This window comes from Gastrolobium bilobum, unplaced genomic scaffold (assembly GCF_033153095.1).
Source record: "Gastrolobium bilobum isolate Gb01-03AN ecotype WA unplaced genomic scaffold, APGP_CSIRO_Gbil_v1 utg14709, whole genome shotgun sequence".
Taxonomy (NCBI): domain Eukaryota; kingdom Viridiplantae; phylum Streptophyta; class Magnoliopsida; order Fabales; family Fabaceae; genus Gastrolobium; species Gastrolobium bilobum.
In genome coordinates, this window is record NW_026897963.1 from 332,909 (window position 1) to 354,832 (window position 21,924).

At 38.0% G+C, this 21,924-nt stretch overlaps 3 protein-coding genes across 3 annotated transcripts; 2 read left to right on the forward strand and 1 right to left on the reverse strand.

Moving 5' to 3' along the window:
• Window positions 1-1,106: 1,106 nt before the first annotated feature.
• Window positions 1,107-8,094, forward strand: LOC133311828 (calmodulin-binding receptor-like cytoplasmic kinase 1). The gene is given in 7 exon segments (XM_061512935.1): window positions 1,107-1,344; window positions 1,576-1,601; window positions 1,603-1,818; window positions 2,043-2,208; window positions 2,917-3,006; window positions 3,217-3,512; window positions 7,921-8,094. Coding segments are annotated over 7 exon segments (1,206 nt in total).
• A 204-nt stretch (window positions 8,095-8,298) lies between these two features.
• LOC133311807 (histone H4-like) lies at window positions 8,299-9,520 on the forward strand. The gene is made up of 2 exons (XM_061512912.1): window positions 8,299-8,596; window positions 9,468-9,520. The coding sequence occupies exons 1-2, from the start codon at window positions 8,326-8,328 to the stop codon at window positions 9,518-9,520; spliced, it is 324 nt and encodes a 107-aa protein (XP_061368896.1). The 5' UTR covers window positions 8,299-8,325.
• Window positions 9,521-20,490: 10,970 nt separating this feature from the next.
• Window positions 20,491-21,710, reverse strand: LOC133311829 (protein ALP1-like). Its single transcript, XM_061512937.1, has 2 exons — window positions 21,366-21,710; window positions 20,491-21,264 (listed from the first exon to the last, which is right to left on the reverse strand). Exons 1-2 carry the CDS (start codon window positions 21,708-21,710, stop codon window positions 20,491-20,493), a joined length of 1,119 nt encoding a protein of 372 aa, XP_061368921.1.
• Window positions 21,711-21,924: the final 214 nt, after the last annotated feature.

Genomic DNA, 21,924 nt, shown 5'->3' on the forward strand with positions numbered 1-21,924 from the left:
TGGTAAAACTTCGTCCTTACAGACAGAACACTGTGGCCAAGCGCCATAGTCACAAACTGTCTAAGAAGTTCTATGGGCCATTTAAAATCATCAAGTGTATAGGTGAGGTAGCTTTCGAGTTAGAACTTCCACCAGATTCTAAAATACATCCGGTCTTTCACGCTTCCTTGCTCAAACATTATCAGGTTGACGATGCTGCACGTTCCTTATCATTACCTTCACAGGAATTTCTCAACCAACCAGTCATTCAACCTATGGCAATTCTGGATGTACAGGAAGCTGAGAATCCAGAGTACACGCGCGTGCTGATTCAATGGCAAGGGCTGTATCCAGAGGACTCATCGTGGGAACTATTGTCTGAGATGATAGAGGTTTACCCGGATCTGCACCTTGAGGACAAGGTGATTCTTCGAGACCAAGGGGATGATATAAATGAGATAGAACAGAATCAAGAGGGCAACAAGGCCCAAGATGAATATGAAAGCTACCAGCCCAGTCCAAAGAGTAGGAGGTCTAAGAGAAATAAAGAGAAGCCCAAGTGGATGAGGGGCTATGTAATGCAGTGAAGCAGAGAACCATAACTAGGAGTAAGAAGTATGATAGGTGTGAGTGTGAGGATATTTTGTATTGCTGAGTTGTATTCTGTTAGGAGGTGCGTGTGAAAAGAGCTATGTGTGTTTGTTGCATTTCGTTATTTTACTATTGTTAAAAGGTCTGTATAAAAAGGGGATGGGAATGAATGAAAAGTAAGAAAATTCTGGAAATTCACCCTTGTGGTTGAACGGAGGACCCTCCCCTCGAAGTGAGGCTAGTTTTTTCCTTCCTTTTTCTTATCATACCCACTGATCCTTTGACATAGTAGGATGTTTACTGGTATTGGTATGACTTTGTCTTTTAAATCGTCAACTTGTAAGATAAAAACTACTAACGCAGCCAACTCATTTTCATTGGACTGGAACAAAATCTGTTTGGAGAATTGGTCCGAGGGAGACAAATTATACGGAAAAAAAAAAAAGAACACATAAATTAAAAGCGTATGAGACCATCCTTTTTAAATTTTAGCTACACGAATACATCTGGACCTTGAATAGCTCTAGCATCTAGAAATGAAGAAAACACCAAGCCCCAGTTTGCATCAATCTAGCCAAAGATCACACATTGGTTTTCTCCAAGATAGTAATGACACAAAGAGGCACACTCCCAAGACTAATCCTGCACTGAAGTTTTTCAAGAAATGTGCTGTTGTTTTTACATTGATTCTCTCTGGTAAAAGCAAAACAGCCTCAAAAGTTGTAGGAAGTGATGGCAGAAAGAATATATCAAAAGTCAGAGGGGTGGTATCATGTAAGTCTGATGAAAAAAAAAATTATGTTTTACATTTGGGTGATTCGAAATGATTTTATTGTGCTTGCTCATGGTCAACCCTTTATGTTAAAAATGTAATGGGATTCAGATCATGGGTGTCAAAAAACGTTTGGATGCAAAGTCACTTGAATATGAGGTGATGAATGCTTTTGCAGTATTCTTCTTAAGTTAGATTTTCCAAATTTGAGTATGATATGCCATGATTTGCAGCTTCAACTGATTTGTCATCTGAAAGTAAAAAAGAATTCATCAAAATGGAAGTTTTCTTATTCTTATGCATCATCTAGCACTGCAAGTGGACAGCTTGGACTTAGCAACTTCTCCTTTGAAGAGATTTACAGGTCAACTGCAAAATTCTCTCCAGATAATCAGATTGGGGAAGGTGGGTTTGGAACAGTTTATAAGGGAAAACTTAATGATGGATCTATTGTAGCAGTGAAGCGTGCCAAGAAGGTATAGCATAATGTTCATCTTTTGACTATTTTCCATCTCTAGAACGTGTTCATTTATATAGACCTTGTTCAATTATGACTGAAGATGATGAAAGAGAAGCGTATTCATCAGATACTGAACAAAGCTTACAAGCATAGCTCACCACTAGACAGCAATTTTTTATGATTTTCTTTTTTCTTTTGGGATTTTATCTGTGAGCCTTATATAGTGAAGTTTCTTGACAGGATGTACTACACAAACACTTGCACGAGTTCAAGAACGAAATATACACCTTGTCAAAAATAGACCATCTGAATCTTGTCAGGTTATATGGATATTTGGAGCATGGAGATGAGAAGATCATTGTTGTTGAATACGTTGGTAATGGAACACTTCGGGAGCATCTAGATGGTAAGTCCTGGTCTGTCTCTTATTCATCAATCATCACATGAAAAAGCAAATTATTAAATTTCATACACAGCTAAATGAAATGTATGATCATAATCTGGTATCTTCAAGTTTAGGCACAAGAACCAATTTTACATTACTCAAGGAAGATAATAGTTGTTGAACGAAAATGAAACATCAACAAGAAGCCAAAAGACTCGGATAAACTAAACTGGAAAGAAAATGCATTCTGTAGAAAGTTATCCCTTAAAAATCAGGACTACCTCTTTGCATTAATCATTATAACCCTTTATTCTAATATTACCAAATTTACAAATGACATCTCTCAGAAGATAAAAGAAATATAAGATCTAACCTTTCTCTATTATTCTTACACTCATAAGACGTCCAAGTCTTTTCATCTGTAACTTTTCAGAATGTTGAGCTTCACATCATTTCAGCTCTTGAAATGTGCTTCAATTCCAACAGGGAATTTCATTCTCTTGTACTTTCAGAATGTCTGTACTAGCTATATATGTTCCGTGTATATGTTAGCTGAGTGTATAACCAGGGCTTGGCTCAGGTAGTTTGGGTGGGGTGAAGGTTCCTGAATCCTGATGTACCAAAATAGGTTTGCGTAGTTGCATATATTGTTCAATAACACAGTACTCAGATGCAATGACTTAATAATATAGTGCAGTGGCGACCTAAAATAATCAATTATTGATGCAGGTACTCGAGGAGATGGACTAGAAATTGGTGAACGTCTAGACATAGCAATTGATGTAGCTCGTGCAATCACATACCTTCATATGTACACAGGTATGTCCATATAAATAAATTAGAAAGGAACAAATATGATACAGCATATCTAAATTCTGTATAATTGTAATGTATATACCTGTACTCTCAGGAAGGCTATATTCAATATCTTTTCAAGTAACCTTGCAATGTCTTGTTCACTTAACCTCAAATCATCAATATATTGGTGAAAGTATCTGGATGTCTGAATCTGTATTGTTTAAATGACAGATAATCCAATTATCCATAGAGACATCAAGGCATCAAACATCCTAATCACTGAGAACCTAAGGGCCAAAGTGGCAGACTTTGGTTTTGCACGGTTGTCTGATGACCCTAATGCAACCCATATTTCAACTCAAGTTAAAGGAACAGCTGGATATATGGATCCTGAGTACCTGAGAACATATCAACTCACTGAAAAGAGTGATGTTTATTCCTTTGGCGTATTGCTTGTTGAAATGATGACAGGAAGACATCCCATTGAACCACAGAGACCCCTCAATGAGAGAGTGACAATCAGATGGGTAAGTAAGTTAAATCTACCAAAAGAACTGCAAAAGAACCAAAATAGTATTTTCATTACATGAACACAACACTTTAGAATATTGTGACTGTTTCAACTAGTTATAAATATCAACTATATTTCAGTCAAAATTCAGAAAGCAAAGAGTGAATTTTGTACAGTATCCCAGTTATTCTATATATGCATGCACATCTACTTATTGGATTATTCAAGAAAGGCCATACAAAGGTGGATTTACATATAGTTCCTCCTAAATTTTGAAAGATATAGTAGTATAACTGATACAAGATTCATTTTGATCTGTTTAGATTTTATCTAACATGTTTTCGTGTACAGTCAATAAATTCATGGATCATAGAAAAATAAATCTGATGGTATGTGTAACGCCCGGCCGCTTTAAGAATCAAATGACTATCTCCACATACTAATACGAGACTTTTCAGTGTACTTTTTCCTCACTCGCACACTTCCTGGGAAAACTTCCCAGGAGGTCACCCATCCCAGAATTGCTCCAAGTCAAGCACGCTTAACTATAGAGTTCTTCCGTTCCGGGCTACCGAAAAGAAGATGCATCTTGTTAATATAGGTAGTACCAATTAATTCTTATAAGCTATCCCAAACTGTGCAGTCTCATACCTGCACAGTCTTTGGAATTCCTTTCTTTCGGGTGTCGATTCGATTCATTCATGCATGTAACCCCCGCTGGAAGCCTGTCAGAGCCGCTCCTTGTCCATGCCCTTTCGCACCGGTGATCACTCCCCGCCCTCGTCAGCGCTTGGGATGTTACATGCCCACCAGCTTCCGCCTGGTTCGTCCTCGAACCACACCGTACTGGAAGAGAGGCCCTACTCTGATACCACTTGTAACGCCTGGCCGCTTCAAGAATCAAATGACTATCCCCACATACTAACACGAGACTTTTCAGTGTACTTTTTCCTCACTCGCACACTTCCTGGGAGAACTTCCCAGGAGGTCACCCATCCCAGAATTGCTCCAAGTCAAGCACGCTTAACTATGGAGTTCTTCCGTTTCGGGCTACCGAAAAGAAGATGCAGCTTGTTAGTATAGGTAGTACCAATTAATTCTTATAAGCTATCACAAACTGTGCAGTCTTATTCCTGCACACTCTTTGGAATCCCTTTCTTTCGGGTGTCGATTCGATACATTCATGCATGTAACCTGTAACATCCCCGTCTCGAGCCGGTTTAATTTACATACATATGATACGAACAGAAACAACGGAAGACTTAACTTTCGAAAATACGAGTTAACTTTTTCTTTTACTTTTACTTCTAATTATTCTTAACTCACATAATATCTCACGTTGCATACTTCTCCTAATTTAATTCGTATTTGACGAAGACAAAAATCGGGCAGAGTAACCTCTGTAAATTGGACAACTGGGGATTTGTCAATCCCACTCTCAAAGGTTCCTGATAAACAGTTTATACCATATATAGTTTCTGAAATACCAGATATCTAAAAAGGACTCTATACCCATCCATGGGCGCATGCATAACTTGGCTCTGTGCTACTATGTCTAACAGCATGCAAATCCAACATGTAATCATATAACTGAATACTACATCGGAATATAAACATGCCTGAATACATAATTGTACATGCATCAAAACAGAAAACATACACAAACTATATACAGGCCAAATGTAACGCCCGACCGCTTCAAGAATCAATAACTATCCCCACATACTAACACGAGACTTTTCAGTGTTCTTTTTCCTCACTTGCACACTTCCCGGGAAAACTTCCCAGGAGGTCACCCATCCCAGAATTGCTCCAAGTCAAGCACGCTTAACTGTGGAGTTCTTCTGATTCGGGCTACCGAAAAGCAGATGCATCTTATTAGTATAAGTAGTACCAATTAATTCTTATAAGCTATCCCAAACTGTGCAGTCTTACACCTGCACAGCCTTTGGAATCCCTCTCTTTCGGGTGTCGATTCGATTCATTCATGCATGTAACCCCCCGCTGGAAGCTTGTCAGGAGCCGCTCCTTGTCCGTGCCTCTTTACACTGGCGATCACTCCCCGCCCTCGTCAGCGCTCAGGATGTTACATGCCCACCAGCTTCCGCCTGGTTCGTCCTCGAACCACACCGTACTGGATAAGAGGCCCTGCTCTGATACCACTTGTAATGCCCGGCCGCTTCAAGAATCAATGACTATACCCACATACTAACACGAGACTTTTCAGTGTGCTTTTTTCTCACTTGCACACTTCCCGGGAAAACTTCCCAATAGGTCACCCATCCCAGAATTGCTCCAAGTCAAGCACGCTTAACTGTGGAGTTCTTATGATTCGGGCTACCGAAAAGCAGATGCATTTTATTAGTATATGTAGTACCAATTAATTCTTATAAGCTATCCCAAACTGTGCAGTCTTACACCTGCACAGCCTTTGGAATCCCTCTCTTTCGGGTGTCGATTCGATTCATACATGCATGTAACCCCCGCTGGAAGCTTGTCAGGAGCCGCTCCTTGTCCGTACCTCTTTACACCGGCGATCACTCTCCTCCCTCGTCAGCGCTCGAGATGTTACACCAAATACAAAATAAAGGATCAGACATCATGATCCACAAAATAATGGAATACGAAATAACATAAATAATAGATAGTAACGTCCAGCCACCCAAAACTCCATATCCTCGTACTAGTACCTCTAGCCACGGGTAGTGTCCTTGTCCCATGAGGGCTCTTCAATTAACTGTGTTCCTGAAATCATATCCCCAAACGGGGTTAGAGACGAATCTCTAGTAAGCTCCAGGTTTATAGAGAACTCTCCATACCCTGGACTCACTTCCTGCATGACAGTCAGATACATAATATACAAAACATCATATATTATACTATACTGAACATATCTCGTATAACATATCATATAATCAAATATCATAACTAAACAAAGGATATACGCAAATCTTATCAGAGACGTACGCAGTCATTCCCAATGGATGACCCCAAGCGGAAATCAACGCACGTAACAAATATCGTAACTAAAACATTACAATAATCACATCAGACAAAACATATCATATCAGAGACGTACGCCGTCATTCCCAAGGGATGACCCAAGCGGGAATCAACGTACTTAACAAATATCATATACAAAATCATCACAATAATCACATCAGAACAAAACATATCTTATCAGAGACGTACGCCGTCATTCCCAAGGGATGACCCCAAGCGGAAATCGACGTACGTGTTTCCAAGGGAGGATCCCAAGCGGAACTCAACATATAACAGATATATACACAGTCAGTCCCAAGGGAGGACCCCAAGCGGACATCAGTGCATATAGAATCAATAGCCAGATATCATTACAGAAATAACATCAAAACATATCAAAGTAAACACATTAAATCATATCAAAGTAAACACATCAAATCATATCAAAGTAAGCACATCAAATCATATCATATCACATCATCATATAGCTCTATATGAATGCATCTATATTATATATCTCATACATATCATACATCCTGACCATAGTCCGTACACTATGGCGGAACACAAAGTAGGAGCGAACCCCATAAACATAGATCTTACCTCTTGGAGCTTTACAATTTGCTTACTTGAAGAACAAGCTACTTATCTTGCTCCACGAAAATCCAAACGTTCACAGTCCCTAGGCATACCTAGAGAAGGAATTCAACACAAAACTCAATAAAATGATATAATGCCATGTAAATATAAAAGACACACACTTTATTGTTTATTTTCTTTTTACTTAATCATATTAAGTCATGAGGGGGTGGTTCTTTGTTCAACAAATTCCTACAAAATTCCACATATTCACTTAGTCTTAGGATAGTCCCAAAAGGCCTTTAGAACACTCATTACTCTTCTTAGCACCTAGAAGCCTATTTTCCAATTTAAGGCAGAATGCCCATTACAAATGAGCTATAAAATTTCTCTTTGTCTAGTGTCTAAACCCAAGTTTAGCCACCTATATAAATTATTCTTCAATATTAAATCCATAATAAATGTGAGGGTCATTATATAACCCTCGGTGGAAGCCTGTCAAGAGCAGCTTCTTGTCCATGCCCTTTCGCACCGGCGATTACTCCCCGCCTTCGTCAGCGCTTGGGATGTTACCGTATGAGATGTCAAATTCAATTTCTCTGTTCCAAAAAAAAATTTATAGAGGAAAAAACAACTTTTTAAGCTGAACCGAGAGTCAAAATTAGATCCATTTAGTCATCCTTGCAAAATGCGTTCAACTTTAATCATGTTTCCGCAGTGCTATGATTTTAATTAGTTTTGCTAGAATAAAATAGTTATGCAGAAAATAAGTATCTAATAATGATATGACAATGAAACTGGCAGAAGACGCAGTGCAAAGAATGGCAGAATTGATTAGAGAGACATAATTTGCATGTATGCAGGCAATGCAGATGATGAAAGAAGGGGGTGCTTTATTTGCCATGGACCCAAGACTGAGAAGAAGTTCAGCCTCCAACAAGGCAGTGAAGAAGGTTCTCAAGCTAGCTTTCCAATGCATTGCATCTTCCAGACAATCACGGCCAGCTATGAAGAGGAAGCAACAATGTCGTCATTAGCAAATGCGTTTAGGAGGCGTAGTTGCTGACTTGCTGTCGTAGCTTGGCGATCACGGGTCCCCAAGGCAATAAACCCCAATCCGGAGTTGCTCTACATAAGGAAATCTTACCGTCCAAATTTCTTAATCAACGTTCGACAATGATCCAATCAAGAAGCCACGGATAATGAACTAAAACCGTCGATGAATCAGAATCCAACGGCCAAGATCAAGAAGAGACACTGAGATTCATATGCCCACTCTTCCTGCTCCAAATCGAAAGGGAGGGAAGGGTTTGGGGAAGGGAGGAGCAAAGAGGCATTGCAAGGTCCTGCGCGATAACATTCAGGGAATAACGAAGCCCGCAATTCGAAGGTTGGCTAGGAGAGGTGGTGTGAAGAGGATCAGTGGTTTGATCTACGAGGAGACCAGAGGGGTTCTCAAGATCTTCCTGGAGAACGTGATTCGTGATGCGGTGACTTACACGGAGCATGCGAGGAGGAAGACTGTCACGGCCATGGATGTGGTTTACGCCAGTGTTATTAGACCCGACCCGAGCATCGACCCGGTCGGGATACTGGATCACTGGTCAGACCAGTGGGTCATTGGTCGAACCGGTTGACCCGAATATCTATAAATATATATAAATATAAATATATAAATTTAAAATATTCTCCATATCTAAAAGAGATAAGTAAGATTCATTAAATAAGATCAAAAATTATCCTATCACACTATTACAAGTTCATACTTAATTAGTAAATTGCACAAAATAAGAACAAATGAATGAAACTACATGCTATCATTATGCCATGGTGCCAAAGTTGTGTCAATTAGCTCTCTTTCTCTACTAAACTCATTTAAATCTTGACCAACATTTAGGTATGTAATTCTCACAGTGTGTGCAACCTACACCATACATACTTCACACAAATCAAGGAAAAATATACTTGGAACCAAAAAATAAAAAAAATAGCAATGACTCGATGAGATAAATGTTGAAAAAGATACCTTTTCGAAAAGAGAAGAACAACCAAGGTCCTCTTGAGGGTTTCCTTGTGACTCGATGAAGTAGTAGAAGGACCTGTGAAAATGATCAGATGAATTTTATGTTTTTTTACGTTTATGGCTGTGTTCTTTTTAGTGATTTCGCTGGTGAGAAGACGAACTCGTGTTCTTTTTAGGGAGTTAATTTTTTTTTTTAATATAAGCATTTGACCTGCACCGGTTTACAAGACCCGGAGGGTCAACAGGTTCTGTAAAAACCCAACCGGATCATCCGGGTCATACTGGGCTGATTGCATGACCGGTCCAAAGTGCAACCCAAACCGATTACCCCACCGGGTCACCGGGTCCCGGGTCAACCCGACCGGGTCGGGCCGGGTTTGACAACACTGGTTTACGCGCTCAAGAGACAGGGTAGAACCCTATATGGATTTGGAGGCTGAAGTTTGGATTTTGACTATCTTGGTAGGGAGACATAACTATAACAGATTGGAAACAGTTTCATACTTTTTAGACCTCAATTTATAATCCCAGGGTCTTTCTGAATTTTCTCCCTTCTCTGAATCTTTTTTTTTTCTCCCACATTCCTAGGCATTCTTCTATTGCCTCTTGTTGCCATGCCATCTTCACAGGAGGCAAAAGAAGAATGTCTAAGAGTGTGGGAGGAGAAGAAGAAGACCCAGAGAAAAAAAAAGAACCAGAAAGATCCTGGAATTATAAACTGAGGTCTAAAAAGTATGAAATTGTTTGATCCCTTCCCATCTGTTATAGTTATGTCTCTCTCATCACGATCATTTCAATAATCTCTTTCCCAATGTATTATGTATAGTTTTTCTCTCTTCCATCTGGTACTTACAAAACATTATATTTGATGCTTAAATTTGATATGGAAGCTTCTTTTTTCATTTTGCACGAACATCGACGTAGTGAAATAAATTCTGGTAAAACATACATGCGTTTTCTTAAATTTTATTTTTATTTGCAGTTGATATATTTTTATTAATAATTTAAAAAATACTATTCCATTTTTATTTTATTTTTTATTTTAAAGAATTCACAAGAAAATAGTAAAAAAGTTGTATTAAAGGTAATTATAAGTAAATATATATGAATTAAAAATGAAAACAAGAAATAATGTTGTCTTGATTATTTCCTTTGCAAATTCTTAAAAACGGAAAACAAGATCAAATATTTCCAAAAAGGAAAACAAGATCAAAACAACATACATATATATTTTTTACAACTATTAGTATAATTATATTAACTGAAAATGAAAACAACAAACATACCTAAAATTTGCAACTGAAAATCCAAATAGAAATATAAGGCACCAATAATAAAAAATAAAAGAAAGTACAGGGCATCAGCAGCTTCGAATTAAATATGGGAAGAATTTTCAACATATAATTAAGGATAACACTCCAAGGCTCATAATTTAAGGAGTATTAAGAAATTTAATTACCTGATTGAAAACAGAATTTTGTTTGCCCCATATTTCTAATCTCTATTCCAGCTAACTGAACCTCCTAAACCACATCTAGCAAATTACTTACATGTTGGAAAACACTCGGTATGTATTTGTTAGCAATTATTTAATTATGTGATAGTATCAACTTATACTGACGTAAGAATAATAAGTCTTACATTAAATCTTAATTGTTGATGTTTGTATATTTAACAGTTATGATTTATTAAAAATTAATAATTAATTAATGAGTGTAACTTAAGAAATCATAATCATTAAATTGACATAAATCAACAATTAAAGTTTAATGTATGACTTATTGTTGTTAGATCAATATAAATTCATCTGCATCTTTAATTATTATTTATAACTTCGCAAGAAGAGGTTGTAAAAGGAAGCATTTAGCCAAAGAAATATTTATAAAACGGTAACAAAAATTGTTGCTAACCGTTTAAAATTGCAGATGGACAAGCTGGTGATGCCTAATCAGTGCAGTTTTATCAGAGGTAGACAAGGTACGGATAATGTCATAAATGATCAAGAGCTAATCCATTCAATGAGGAAAAAGAGAGGATCTAAAGGTTGGATGGCGATCAAGGTTGATCTTGAGAAAGCATACGATAGGATCAGTTGGAATTTCCTTCAGGATACCCTATTTGATGTAGGGCTTCCTGAAAATTTGATAAGACTAATTATGTTGTGTGTTTCATCTTGCACTATGAATGTTCTTTGGAATGGGGCTTGTACTAAAGAATTTCGGCCAACTAGAGGCTTAAGACAAGGAGATCCTCTTTCTCCTTATCTTTTTGTCCTCTGCATGGAAAGACTAGCCCATCTCATTTCTCAGGCAGTGGATCACAGGAGGTGGAAGCCAGTGAGGATTAAAAGGGGAGCTCCACAAATTTTCCACTTATTTTTTGCTGACGATCTCCTTTTGTTTGCAGAAGCTTCTCAGGAGCAAGTGTTAATAATTCAACAGGCCTTACATATCTTTTGTGATTCATCTGGTCAAAAAGTCAATCATAGTAAGACTAGAGTTTTCTTTTCTCAGAATGTGGGTCATACTCAAGCAAACCATCTTAGTGGGCTTCTTGGTTTTTCTTTGACTGCGGATCTTGGAAGATACTTGGGAATTCCTTTGCATCATAAGCGAGTGGGTCGGTCATCTTTCTCTTATGTTTTGGATCGAATGAATTCTAGAATTGCTGCTTGGAATCATGCCAGTCTATCTCTAGCAGGTCGTGTTACATTATCTAAAGCAGTGTTATTAGCAATCCCATCATATCCAATGCAGGTGTGTTCATTACCGCAAGTCACCTGTGAAGAGATTGATAGGAAGATTCGAAATTTTGTTTGGGGTTCATCTCCACACTCTAGACGTTCTCATCTTGTGGCCTGGAAGCAGATTTGCATGGATAAAAAAAATGGAGGCCTTGGACTGCGGAGTATGAGGGAAATGAACTCAGCATTTATCATGAAGGTTGGGTTCAACCTCGTAGCTCATCCAGATGCCTTGTGGTCAAAGTTCTTACGTGCTAAGTACAATGTGGAGGCAGGCATGACACCAATTATTCATGCTCCAAACAGCAGCTCCCAGCTTTGGAAGGGAATTACGCGTCATTGGAATATTATAATGGATCATAGTCGGGTGCAGTTAGGCAATGGTCAGTCCACTATGTTCTGGCTTGATAGCTGGCTGCCCGATTGTGGTCCTTTGATCTCATATGCAGGTTCTCAGTTTTCTATTAGTGATACTCTTCAGAAGGTGGTGGACTACGTGGATGAATTGGGGCAATGGAAATGGAATTCTCTTCGACAATTGCTTCCAGATTCTGTGCTGCATCGATTTATGAATTTTCTTCCTCCTTCTAGTCAAGATGGCCAGGATCATTTAATTTGGAATGGAACGACAGATGGCAAGTTTACTGTTAAGTCAGCATATGCAATATTAGCCATCAAAGATACTACAATCCAACAGTTTCCTTGGGAAAGTGTTTGGAGATGGCAGGGGCCAGAAAGAATTCGCTTTTTTCTTTGGTTAATGGCAGGGGAGAAGCTGATGACTAATGTTTGTAGACTCCGCCGCCATATGGCTCTTTTAGATCTGTGTCCTAGATGTAATCAGTCTAGTGAAACTATCCTTCATACTATTCGCGACTGTCCACAATCAAAGGAAGTATGGTGCATGATAATGCCTCATATAAATCAGCGTGAATTTTTCAACCTCAACCTGCACAATTGGATCATTTCTAATTTAGACAGCTCAAAGGATTGGGGGATGGGGTCAGACTGGCCTCTTTTATTTGGAATCTTAGCCTGGAAAATTTGGAAATGTAGGAATTCTTGGGTTTTTGAAGGTGATCGCCAGAATGCTTATTCACTTATCCGTTCAGCAATTGGTTTCAGAGATAGTGTCGCTCTTGCAGCTAACCCTGTTTTTGGAGCGGGCAATCAACCAAGGAATCGAATAGAGAGATTGGTTGCTTGGTGTTGTCCTCCTGTGGATTGGGTTAAGCTTAATGTTGATGGTGCATGTGATGCTAATGGTACTAGGACTGGGTGTGGAGGAGTTTTTCGCGATGCCTCAGGAACTTGGATCGTCGGATTCTGTAAAAATTTAGGCTCAGGTACAGTTTTGCATGTTGAGTTATGGGCTTGCTTGGTTGGTTTGGAGCTAGCTTGGGATAGAGGTTTTAGGCAAGTTTGGCTCGAAGGAGATTCTCTTTCAGCTCAACAGCTCATTACAAATGGGTGCCACCATGATTACCCTGCGGCTAATTTGGTGAATCGTATTCGAAATTTGATGCAGCGAGATTGGCAGATTTATATGTCTCACATTCACCGTGAAGGAAATAGAGTAGCGGACTTTCTAGCCTCTTACTCTTATGGTTTCTCTTGGGTAATTCAGGAATTTGATTGTCCACCGTCAGGTTGTATTGATAGTCTGTATGGTGACACTATAGGTGTTCACTGGTCTAGGCTTTGTGCCTAGTTTCTTTTTGTTGTGTTTTTGTTTTAATTTCCTATTATTTCCAAAAAAGAAATAGTAAAATAAACGATAATAGAAATAAGAGTTGGTGAAGTACATCCTGGGAAATATCTCAAGAACGCTGTCTATTTTCTCTTTTTAATTTTCAATGAGCGTGCCGGACAACTTTTAAGGGGATGAAATTATAATGTAATTTAAAAAAAATATATAATTATTCATATGATAATAAAAAAATAAAAATGAAGCGTGTACAGTAAAGAAAAATCGTAAAAGTGAGATTTTAGGTAAAAATAAATTTATGGGATCGCAGTTCGTATGGGACGTGCGAGTTGTCTGTTTAATTATTGTATCTATCAGATAGTTATCCGAAATACAACCGTTATGCTGTCCGCGAAACTCCATCAGAAATGATACTTAGGGGGCGTTTGGTACGGGAGAAATTTTTTTTAAACCTAGAAACAAGTATTACTGGAATATAGAGGGAAGGACATTTTGTCTAGTAAGTTACAAAAAGGTGTTTGGTTGGGATTAATTTTGCCGGGAAAATGTAGTTAATTTTATAAATGCTATGTTTGGTTATTTGTAAAATATTGATGGGATAGTTAAAGAAAATGTCAAAATTACCCTTTACCTTTTTTAGTTTGAAATAATAATGTTTGAAACAACACATTTTGACCGTTTCACTCATATTTGGTCGTCACTGTTGTCCCATTCGGTCTACGTTTTCTTCGTTTTTCCAAACTACTGTTGGGGTCTGTCTTCTGGTTTGTTGAACTGGGCTTGCCGGAGATCTATCCACTTTGCCAAGCGCGCAGGCAACTCGTGTCCGTTGGCCGTCCAGACTGTGAGGTAATTTTAGTGAATGGTGGTTGCTGTCGAACTGCAACTACAGTAAACCCTTTCGGTTTATGTTTTGCAGCTAACATTGTGAAGAAATCCACAATCCCATCTATTTGTAAAGATCCATGCTTTACAAGTTGGTATCTACGTCGTTTTATATATTCCATAAAGGTGATTACAATGCTTGAACGTTTTCGGTTCACCTTATGGTATGAAAAGGTAGATTGGGTATATAAACTTTGTTTTGAGTATTAAGTTGTTTGCATTTCTATGCGAGTCCACTTGTTCTCCCTTGTTTTCCCCTAAATTTTGCTGGAAATTATGAGACTGGGTTTTATTTTTGTACTCTGTAAGCCTTATTTGGTTATGAAGCAAAGTTGTGCTGCAATTTGTTATTCTAGTTGCAATTATGTACCAAAAATTGAATGTACATTTGTTGTATACATGTATATTTCACCGTGTGTTATGATATTTTGTACTAACAATAAGCCAATCTTGTAGTCATTGGGTGTTGTGGGTCACTTTGTGTCACAGGCAGAAATCGTTTCATGCATGCATAATGGGTGGAGATGGCCGTCATAGTGTATTTTCTGGACAATCGTCATGTGTATCCTCATCGAACTTGAAGATGTGCAAATGTGGACTGACGGCCGTGGTTCGCAAGAGCTGGACAACAAGGAACCCAGGCAGGCAGTTCTTCGGATGTCCTAATTTCAACACACGTCGAGGAACTTGTAATTTTTTTGAGTGGGTCGATGAACCGACATGCCGTAACTGCAAGGATAAGGACTATTTCTTGAAATTTTCTATGCTTTTGCATATGGTTTCTGTAATGGTGATTGGTATTGTAGTGTATGCCAACAAAAATGCTTGTTGAGTCCTAAATATAAGCTATGCTATCTTTTTTGCATATCGCACCAAGTTGTAATTATGTGGAAGCCATGTACTTAGTGTGGACGGTTGCATGGATTTTGTGTTTGTTTATGATGTACCATCTCTGTCTTTCTGATGTAACAAACTTGGTATTGTGGATAATGGGAGGATCCAACTTCTACATCTAACGATGTAATTAATATGTTAAACTTGCTTCTTATTTATATTTGCATGGTGGTTGGTGTCAAACTGTTGACTCTCATATTGTTGGTCAAGAAGTTGTAGAACCAGGCATCATCCATGGCTGCCAATAAGTCATGTCAATCATTCTCCATTTGTTGATCGAGGAAGTGCATAAAAAAGGGCTGCTTGATTTTAGTTGGGTGAGCTTGAGGTTCATGATCAAATTTGGGTCCGAACCCAATCCCAAGAAAGCTGCTGAGATAACCTTTCTTCTGTTGGTGATGATCACTAAGCTGCTAGCACCATAAATTGGTTAAGGAAGATGAGGAGAATGGTGATGAAGGAACAAAACCAAGTGTCTGCTACAGCAGGTGTTGAGTCAATAGTGGAAATGATATGAGATATTGTTGTGGAGTACTTAGTATTTTGGTTATCAATTATGAACTTATGGTATTAGTTTTAGAACTTCTTGTTTATAGATTTTAGATGAAATTTTATAGGTAGCTATACATGATACCTATACAATAGCATCTTTCAAAATCGTGTATTTATTTTATTAGTGGATGATATATAATCCTTCATGATCATCTTAAAAGAGGTTAAAAGAGAAGTAAGTGGGGGTAGTCATGTTTTTCCATCTTCTGCTGATAAGGATATTGATCATGTTGGTACACTTGGAGGTAGTCACAAGAAGGTGAGGGTAAGAAAGATGAAACCTTCTGGGAGCTTTTCCAACCTATTTTATGTCAAGTCTCGTGTGTGGGTAAGTTTAAACTTTTCACACAATGTCATTGCTGTGTTTTCTTGGGGTTATGATTAGAGATTTTCTCAATGCTTGAAATTGTACTTCACTATAGGCTTATTAAAACTTGTGTTACATTGTATATATTGTGTAGCTTTGTGGTAGCAATTTCTATCTGGGCTCATGTGGTTTTGAAGGCCAAACTTCACTGGTTGGCTATGGACCAGATCCTGCAGTGAAGGGTCCATAATGGGGAGGAGAATAGGATTCTAAGAATAAGGGATTTTACTTAACTAGGATTATTAATGTTTAGTGGAGGAAGCCATAAATAGAACTTTTTCTTTTTTGGCTCATATTGTTGGATCTAGTTTAGTATATCCAAGATGTTTGTGCTATCAGCAATATGTACTATTTCTAATAATAATGCTGCAAAGTTTTCTCAATTCTAGCGCTAGTGATTTTTCTTAATAGGGACAAATATAAAGTAGTTGATTTTTGTCTCATAAAACTGGGTTTTTCTGTTATTTATTTTTTTGGTGTGTGTAAGATCTGTTATTTAAGTGAAAATGATCCCTTAATCTTGCACTACTTTTGATTTTGCAGACAACAATCTGGGAGGGCTTGAAGCAGGTTGTTCCATGGAGGACTAAAAAACTGAAGAAACATGGGTGTGGGGGCCCTTAAGCTCTAGGACTTTTCCTTGGATACCATTGTCAAGTCAAAATCAATTATTTGTGAATTCAGCCACTGCATATGTACTATTTCCCACCACCTTTTTGTCTTTTTCTTCTATCACATAGGTGGCATTCTGAACCTGTTTCTTCTGTTGCTATACCACTGTCCATTGCTCAAAACTTTTCTTTTATTATCATGGGACAAGATGTACAAGTTTTCAAACCTTCATTATATGCTATCTTGGTGTATTCTGATATTTGTATGCTGATATTTGAAAATTGTTAATAAATTGACCTCTCTTCTATTATGCTTTGTCCTTAAATTCCTAGGTTATTTTCTCTTTAAATACTTATTGAAACTGTACTCTTTGCTGATCATGTCCACAGATGTAAAATTTATAGGACAGGTCATCTGAATTGACACAAGCAGCATGCACTATGAGAAATCGTCAATATAAAACAGATGTAATTGACACAAGCAGCATGCACCATGACTTGGGATGTTGGATTATTCATTCAGTACTATCAGTTAGTGATGAGAGCAGCACCAGTAGTTTGAGCAGTGCTATGTATAAACCCCATAAGGCAAATGATATAAGATGGGAAGCAATTGATATAAGATGGCAAATCAGCTGGAATTCCAAGAGTGGAGCAATTTGATTCAGCGAGGAATAAATAGGTCCTTATTGAGCAACGGGCTATTTGTAATTTTTTGGTTTAGTATGCTGTAATCAGTCACCACCTATTTTTTGGGACAACAAATATATGGCATTGGTGATTTTGCTGAGTTTTAGGCTTAAATCACTTACTGATGTTGTGCACTTCTGTAACAGATTTTTATGCTCCTACTTTTGGGATGTAACTTGTTATGATATTGCCCTCATATAGTTTCCTAATTTGTAATTGTCATCAGTTGTTATACAATATTTAATAAATTTCAATCTGTGTATAATCTCATTGTGGTGATGTTGGTTATAATCGAAAACTGAAAGTAAGTGTGCCAGCAGGTTAATATATATGATACTTCTTTTGGACCCCATTGAACAAAAGGTTCAGCATTACTGATCCCATATCCACTTGTCCATGTTACAGTCATCTGTTTTAAGTTCAAAATGGTACTGTTTTGATTTGATAAAATGAAAGAAGAATTGAAAGAACAAATGTAAATGGAACACAAATAATATAAAAAATTATGTCAAAAATATAATAGCAGCATGCTGAATGCTTTCTTTCTTCGTATACCATTTCCTCATGTAGGCAAATTCAATTTTTTTGACACTGCCACCAGCTTTGGCTATCATGCCGTATATAGATACAAAGAAGAGATTGCAATCATGATAGATGTTATAAAAAAATACTCAGAGGGCCATAACAGCATTACTGAATTTATAGAAATGGGAATTCTGATCCAATTTACTGCTAAGAGGATTATTACATAAGTATACAAAAATCCAAAATAAAAGTATGCCACCGATAATATTAACATTGAAAGATTGCAATCTGGTGACAGTGTGTGTGTATTTGGTTCTTGTTATATGCCTCTGCAGTAAAATGTGGTTCAGCTCATGGACCGAGACCAAAACCAAGAAACATCAGTTTATATCCAAGCTCACAAAATAGATATGACATAGAATAGAAAGCAATTGAAATCATCACACTCAACAGAATAAAATATATCACATAGATAACATCGATCTTACATCATTTATATATCCTGACAACCTGATTTAAAGAAGCTTTAGTTGCTATACATGAAATGGGACAAAATAACCGAATTCCAGAAACCATGTAACCTGCCTAAAGGCCTCACTGAAAGAAGTACTTTAGGACATATACATCTGTACAAAACAATGTATACAATATAAAACCAAATCATCATGTCCTCAGCAATCTTTCACATGATGAACCTTTGCTTAACCTTCACAAACTTGAATCTTGCAGCACCTCCCTAGGTACGTAAGCTTGAGCATGCCAGCATAGTTCAACACCTGTTATGCTTTACACAAATCACAAACCATGAAATTTTTATCAACATGTATAAATGACTGTGAAATATATATCACACATGCCCCACCATTTAATAAATACATACCTGCTAAACCATATATAAACACCATTGCAGGCTTAAATCTGTTTCGTTAACATTGCAAGGTTAATCTCAAAAAACCCATTTCATGAAAGCATCTGTCTTCTATTAGAGGTCTTCAAAATATGCATAATGTGGCTGACTTATAAAACATGTGACAGCAGCCTAGATCTCTCATGAAACAGACATAGATAGTAAATGACATTCAAAAGTAGTGAACACAACCCATATAACCAGGGGTTCTCAAAAAAGTGAAGTACTCACACTCTCACCCTTTACTCAATAAGGATGCCACCACAAACTGTTTTTCTTCTTCACCACCTTCCAAAAAAATTTCCAATATAGTGGGATCCTTATGCATAATCATGGCAAGGTTAACCCTCTGTTCAACTGTCAATATTTCAAATTGCTTCAATTCTTGGACAACAGAAGTTTTTTTGCTTGAACCCTCACCTTGGTGTTCAAAGCATGTAATCAACCTGTCAATTTTGTCATTTGTGGTTTTATAATCATTACCAAGATCTTTAATTGCAACAGATACCTCACTAGCCAAAGCTTCCTCATTCCTTCCTCTCTTCTTACCCTTTTTTGCAACAGAAATTGACACAGGAGAAGTTTGTGTGGCTTCTTCAGTTGCAGTGTCAGGGAGTGGAGGTTCCCAATTCGGTGAGATTGTGTTGTCTTCAAATAGATCATAAATTTCTTCCACGGCAGTCCCACTTTCAGCCATACCAATTGCCTCATTGTCCATATTGTGGACTGCATCCTCTGGACCCTCGGCATGCTCTCCATTTGCCATGTCCTTTCCAAAAATCGGTCCCAATGCGTCATAGTATGGAAATGGTTTTTTGTAGAGACCCTTGGCATTAGGGTGAGTCTGCAAGGATAATACAATTCAGTGTGTCATTAGAACAGTAAATTATAACAAAGAAAATGCAATACAATATGATAATTTTTCTGTTCACAATAATGAGTTTTACCTTAATCCAGTCCATGTAAATTTGCTTCTCCACGTCAATCATTTTGTCCCTATCATTCCACCCGAAACCACTTCCCCCATTCGGCCCCATCATCTCAGCAATGGCATTGTAGTGCTTCTTTAGGAGCTTGATTCTAGACGTAATGTGTGGAGTGCCCTTAAGTGTACATCCAGGAATTTTAGCATGCATCAGCTTCTCTAAGTGATTGGGAAATCCGGGCCTGAAACCATTCTCACCCTTCCATGCTAAACCGGACTCAACAAGACAATCAACAAGCACCCTGTCCTCTTCTGATGTCCACGTGTGATTAATCCGCTTGCTCGATTGGGAATCCTTTTCAGCCATCTGCATAAGGTGTTAAGAAAAAAATATGTTGTTTGTACACTATAATCAATAGACAATCAGTTACAAACAGATTGCATAAATCAACAGTACCAAACTGACATATATAGTATCTATTTCATAGCCTCACATAGAAAAAGAAAGAGTTCAGTACAATCACACAAATGTTATGAAATGAAACTAAGTCGATGTAACCAAAACACAACAACATTATAAATCACACAAAGTCCTAAACCAAATCAAACACCATTCCTCCATGTATCAAACATCTGTTGGGCCAAATCATCCCTCCACCTTGTCCAAGCATTTGATGACTCAACATGAGTTATCAAGTTCTGTCCTTCGAAGTTGTCTGCAGCTTCAGCCATGTCCACAGTATTATCCTCTAAAGGGTCAATAGGCATCTCATTCCTAATATGATTATGAAGCAGGCAGCAAGCAGTGATTATGCGGCACTGCGTTTTCACCGGATAAAAAGACTTTGACCTGACAATGGCCCAACGACCCTTCAACAACCCAAAGCATCTTTCAATCACATTCCTAGCCTGGGAGTGTTTCATGTTAAAAAATTCTTGCGGTGTCGTTGGTTGTGCCCCATGTCTCCACTCACTCAGATGGTATCTTTGCCCTCTATAAGGTGTTAGGAATCCTTCCCCATTCATATAACCGGCATCGGCCAAATAATAGAAACCTACGACAACAGCAGTTATTTGTGAGGAACACTGTGGGACTGTAGTATAAATGATATGCCTCTCTGCGAAGAATGTGTGTGATGTTCTGTAGTTACCTTTTGGGACCCTTAACCCATTTCCACGAGAGATAGCGTCTCTGAGGACCTTTGAATCCGCAGCTGATCCTTCCCATCCAGGCAACACATAAATAAATTGGCAATCCTGCGAGCAGACACCCAAAACGTTTGTCGCAATTTCACCCTTCCTACTGCAGTATCTTGCCTTATCAGCTTGTAAGGGATTAACCTTGATGTGCGTCCCGTCCAAATCTCCAAGGCAATTCTATCAACCCAACAAAACAAACAAATAAAACAAGTCAATATAAAAGAGAGAATGACCTTTGTGAATTATGCGGAAAACATAGTGTAAATTTTTACAAGTACCTTGAACCACTTCCATCTATCATCAGTTGAGTTTTGTAGGATGGGATCAGGCCGTTTAAGCAGTACGGTGTGACACCTTAAAACAGACAGCAACACCTTGTTGAATTGTCTACTTATTGTCTCACCTGACCTCATAAACTGTCTTTTAGTAACTCGATTCTTCACATCATGAGCCAAAATATGAAGGAAGATTGCAACCTGCTCTTCTACCCCCATGTGGCTCGTCGTTTGAAGCATCCCAATAGTTTTCATCATATCACACAAACTATGAAAGCTTCTCCTATCCATCCTTGTATTCTCAATACAAGCGGTGTCAGTAATATACACTATTCTATGCAGATTCATTTCCCTCGTAGGCACCCTACTGCAAAAATCCCACTTCAATCTCCTCATTTTCCTTTTCCTTCTTTCAATATGAGCTAATATTACACCATAAATTCTCACTAATAACATAGTTCGGTGATTCAAATTTTGCAAATGACAAATGATAATAATAACGATACTCAACGCCATTGCTGTGTTCATCTCCTCAATCTAACACAACACAGCCAAGAGTAAT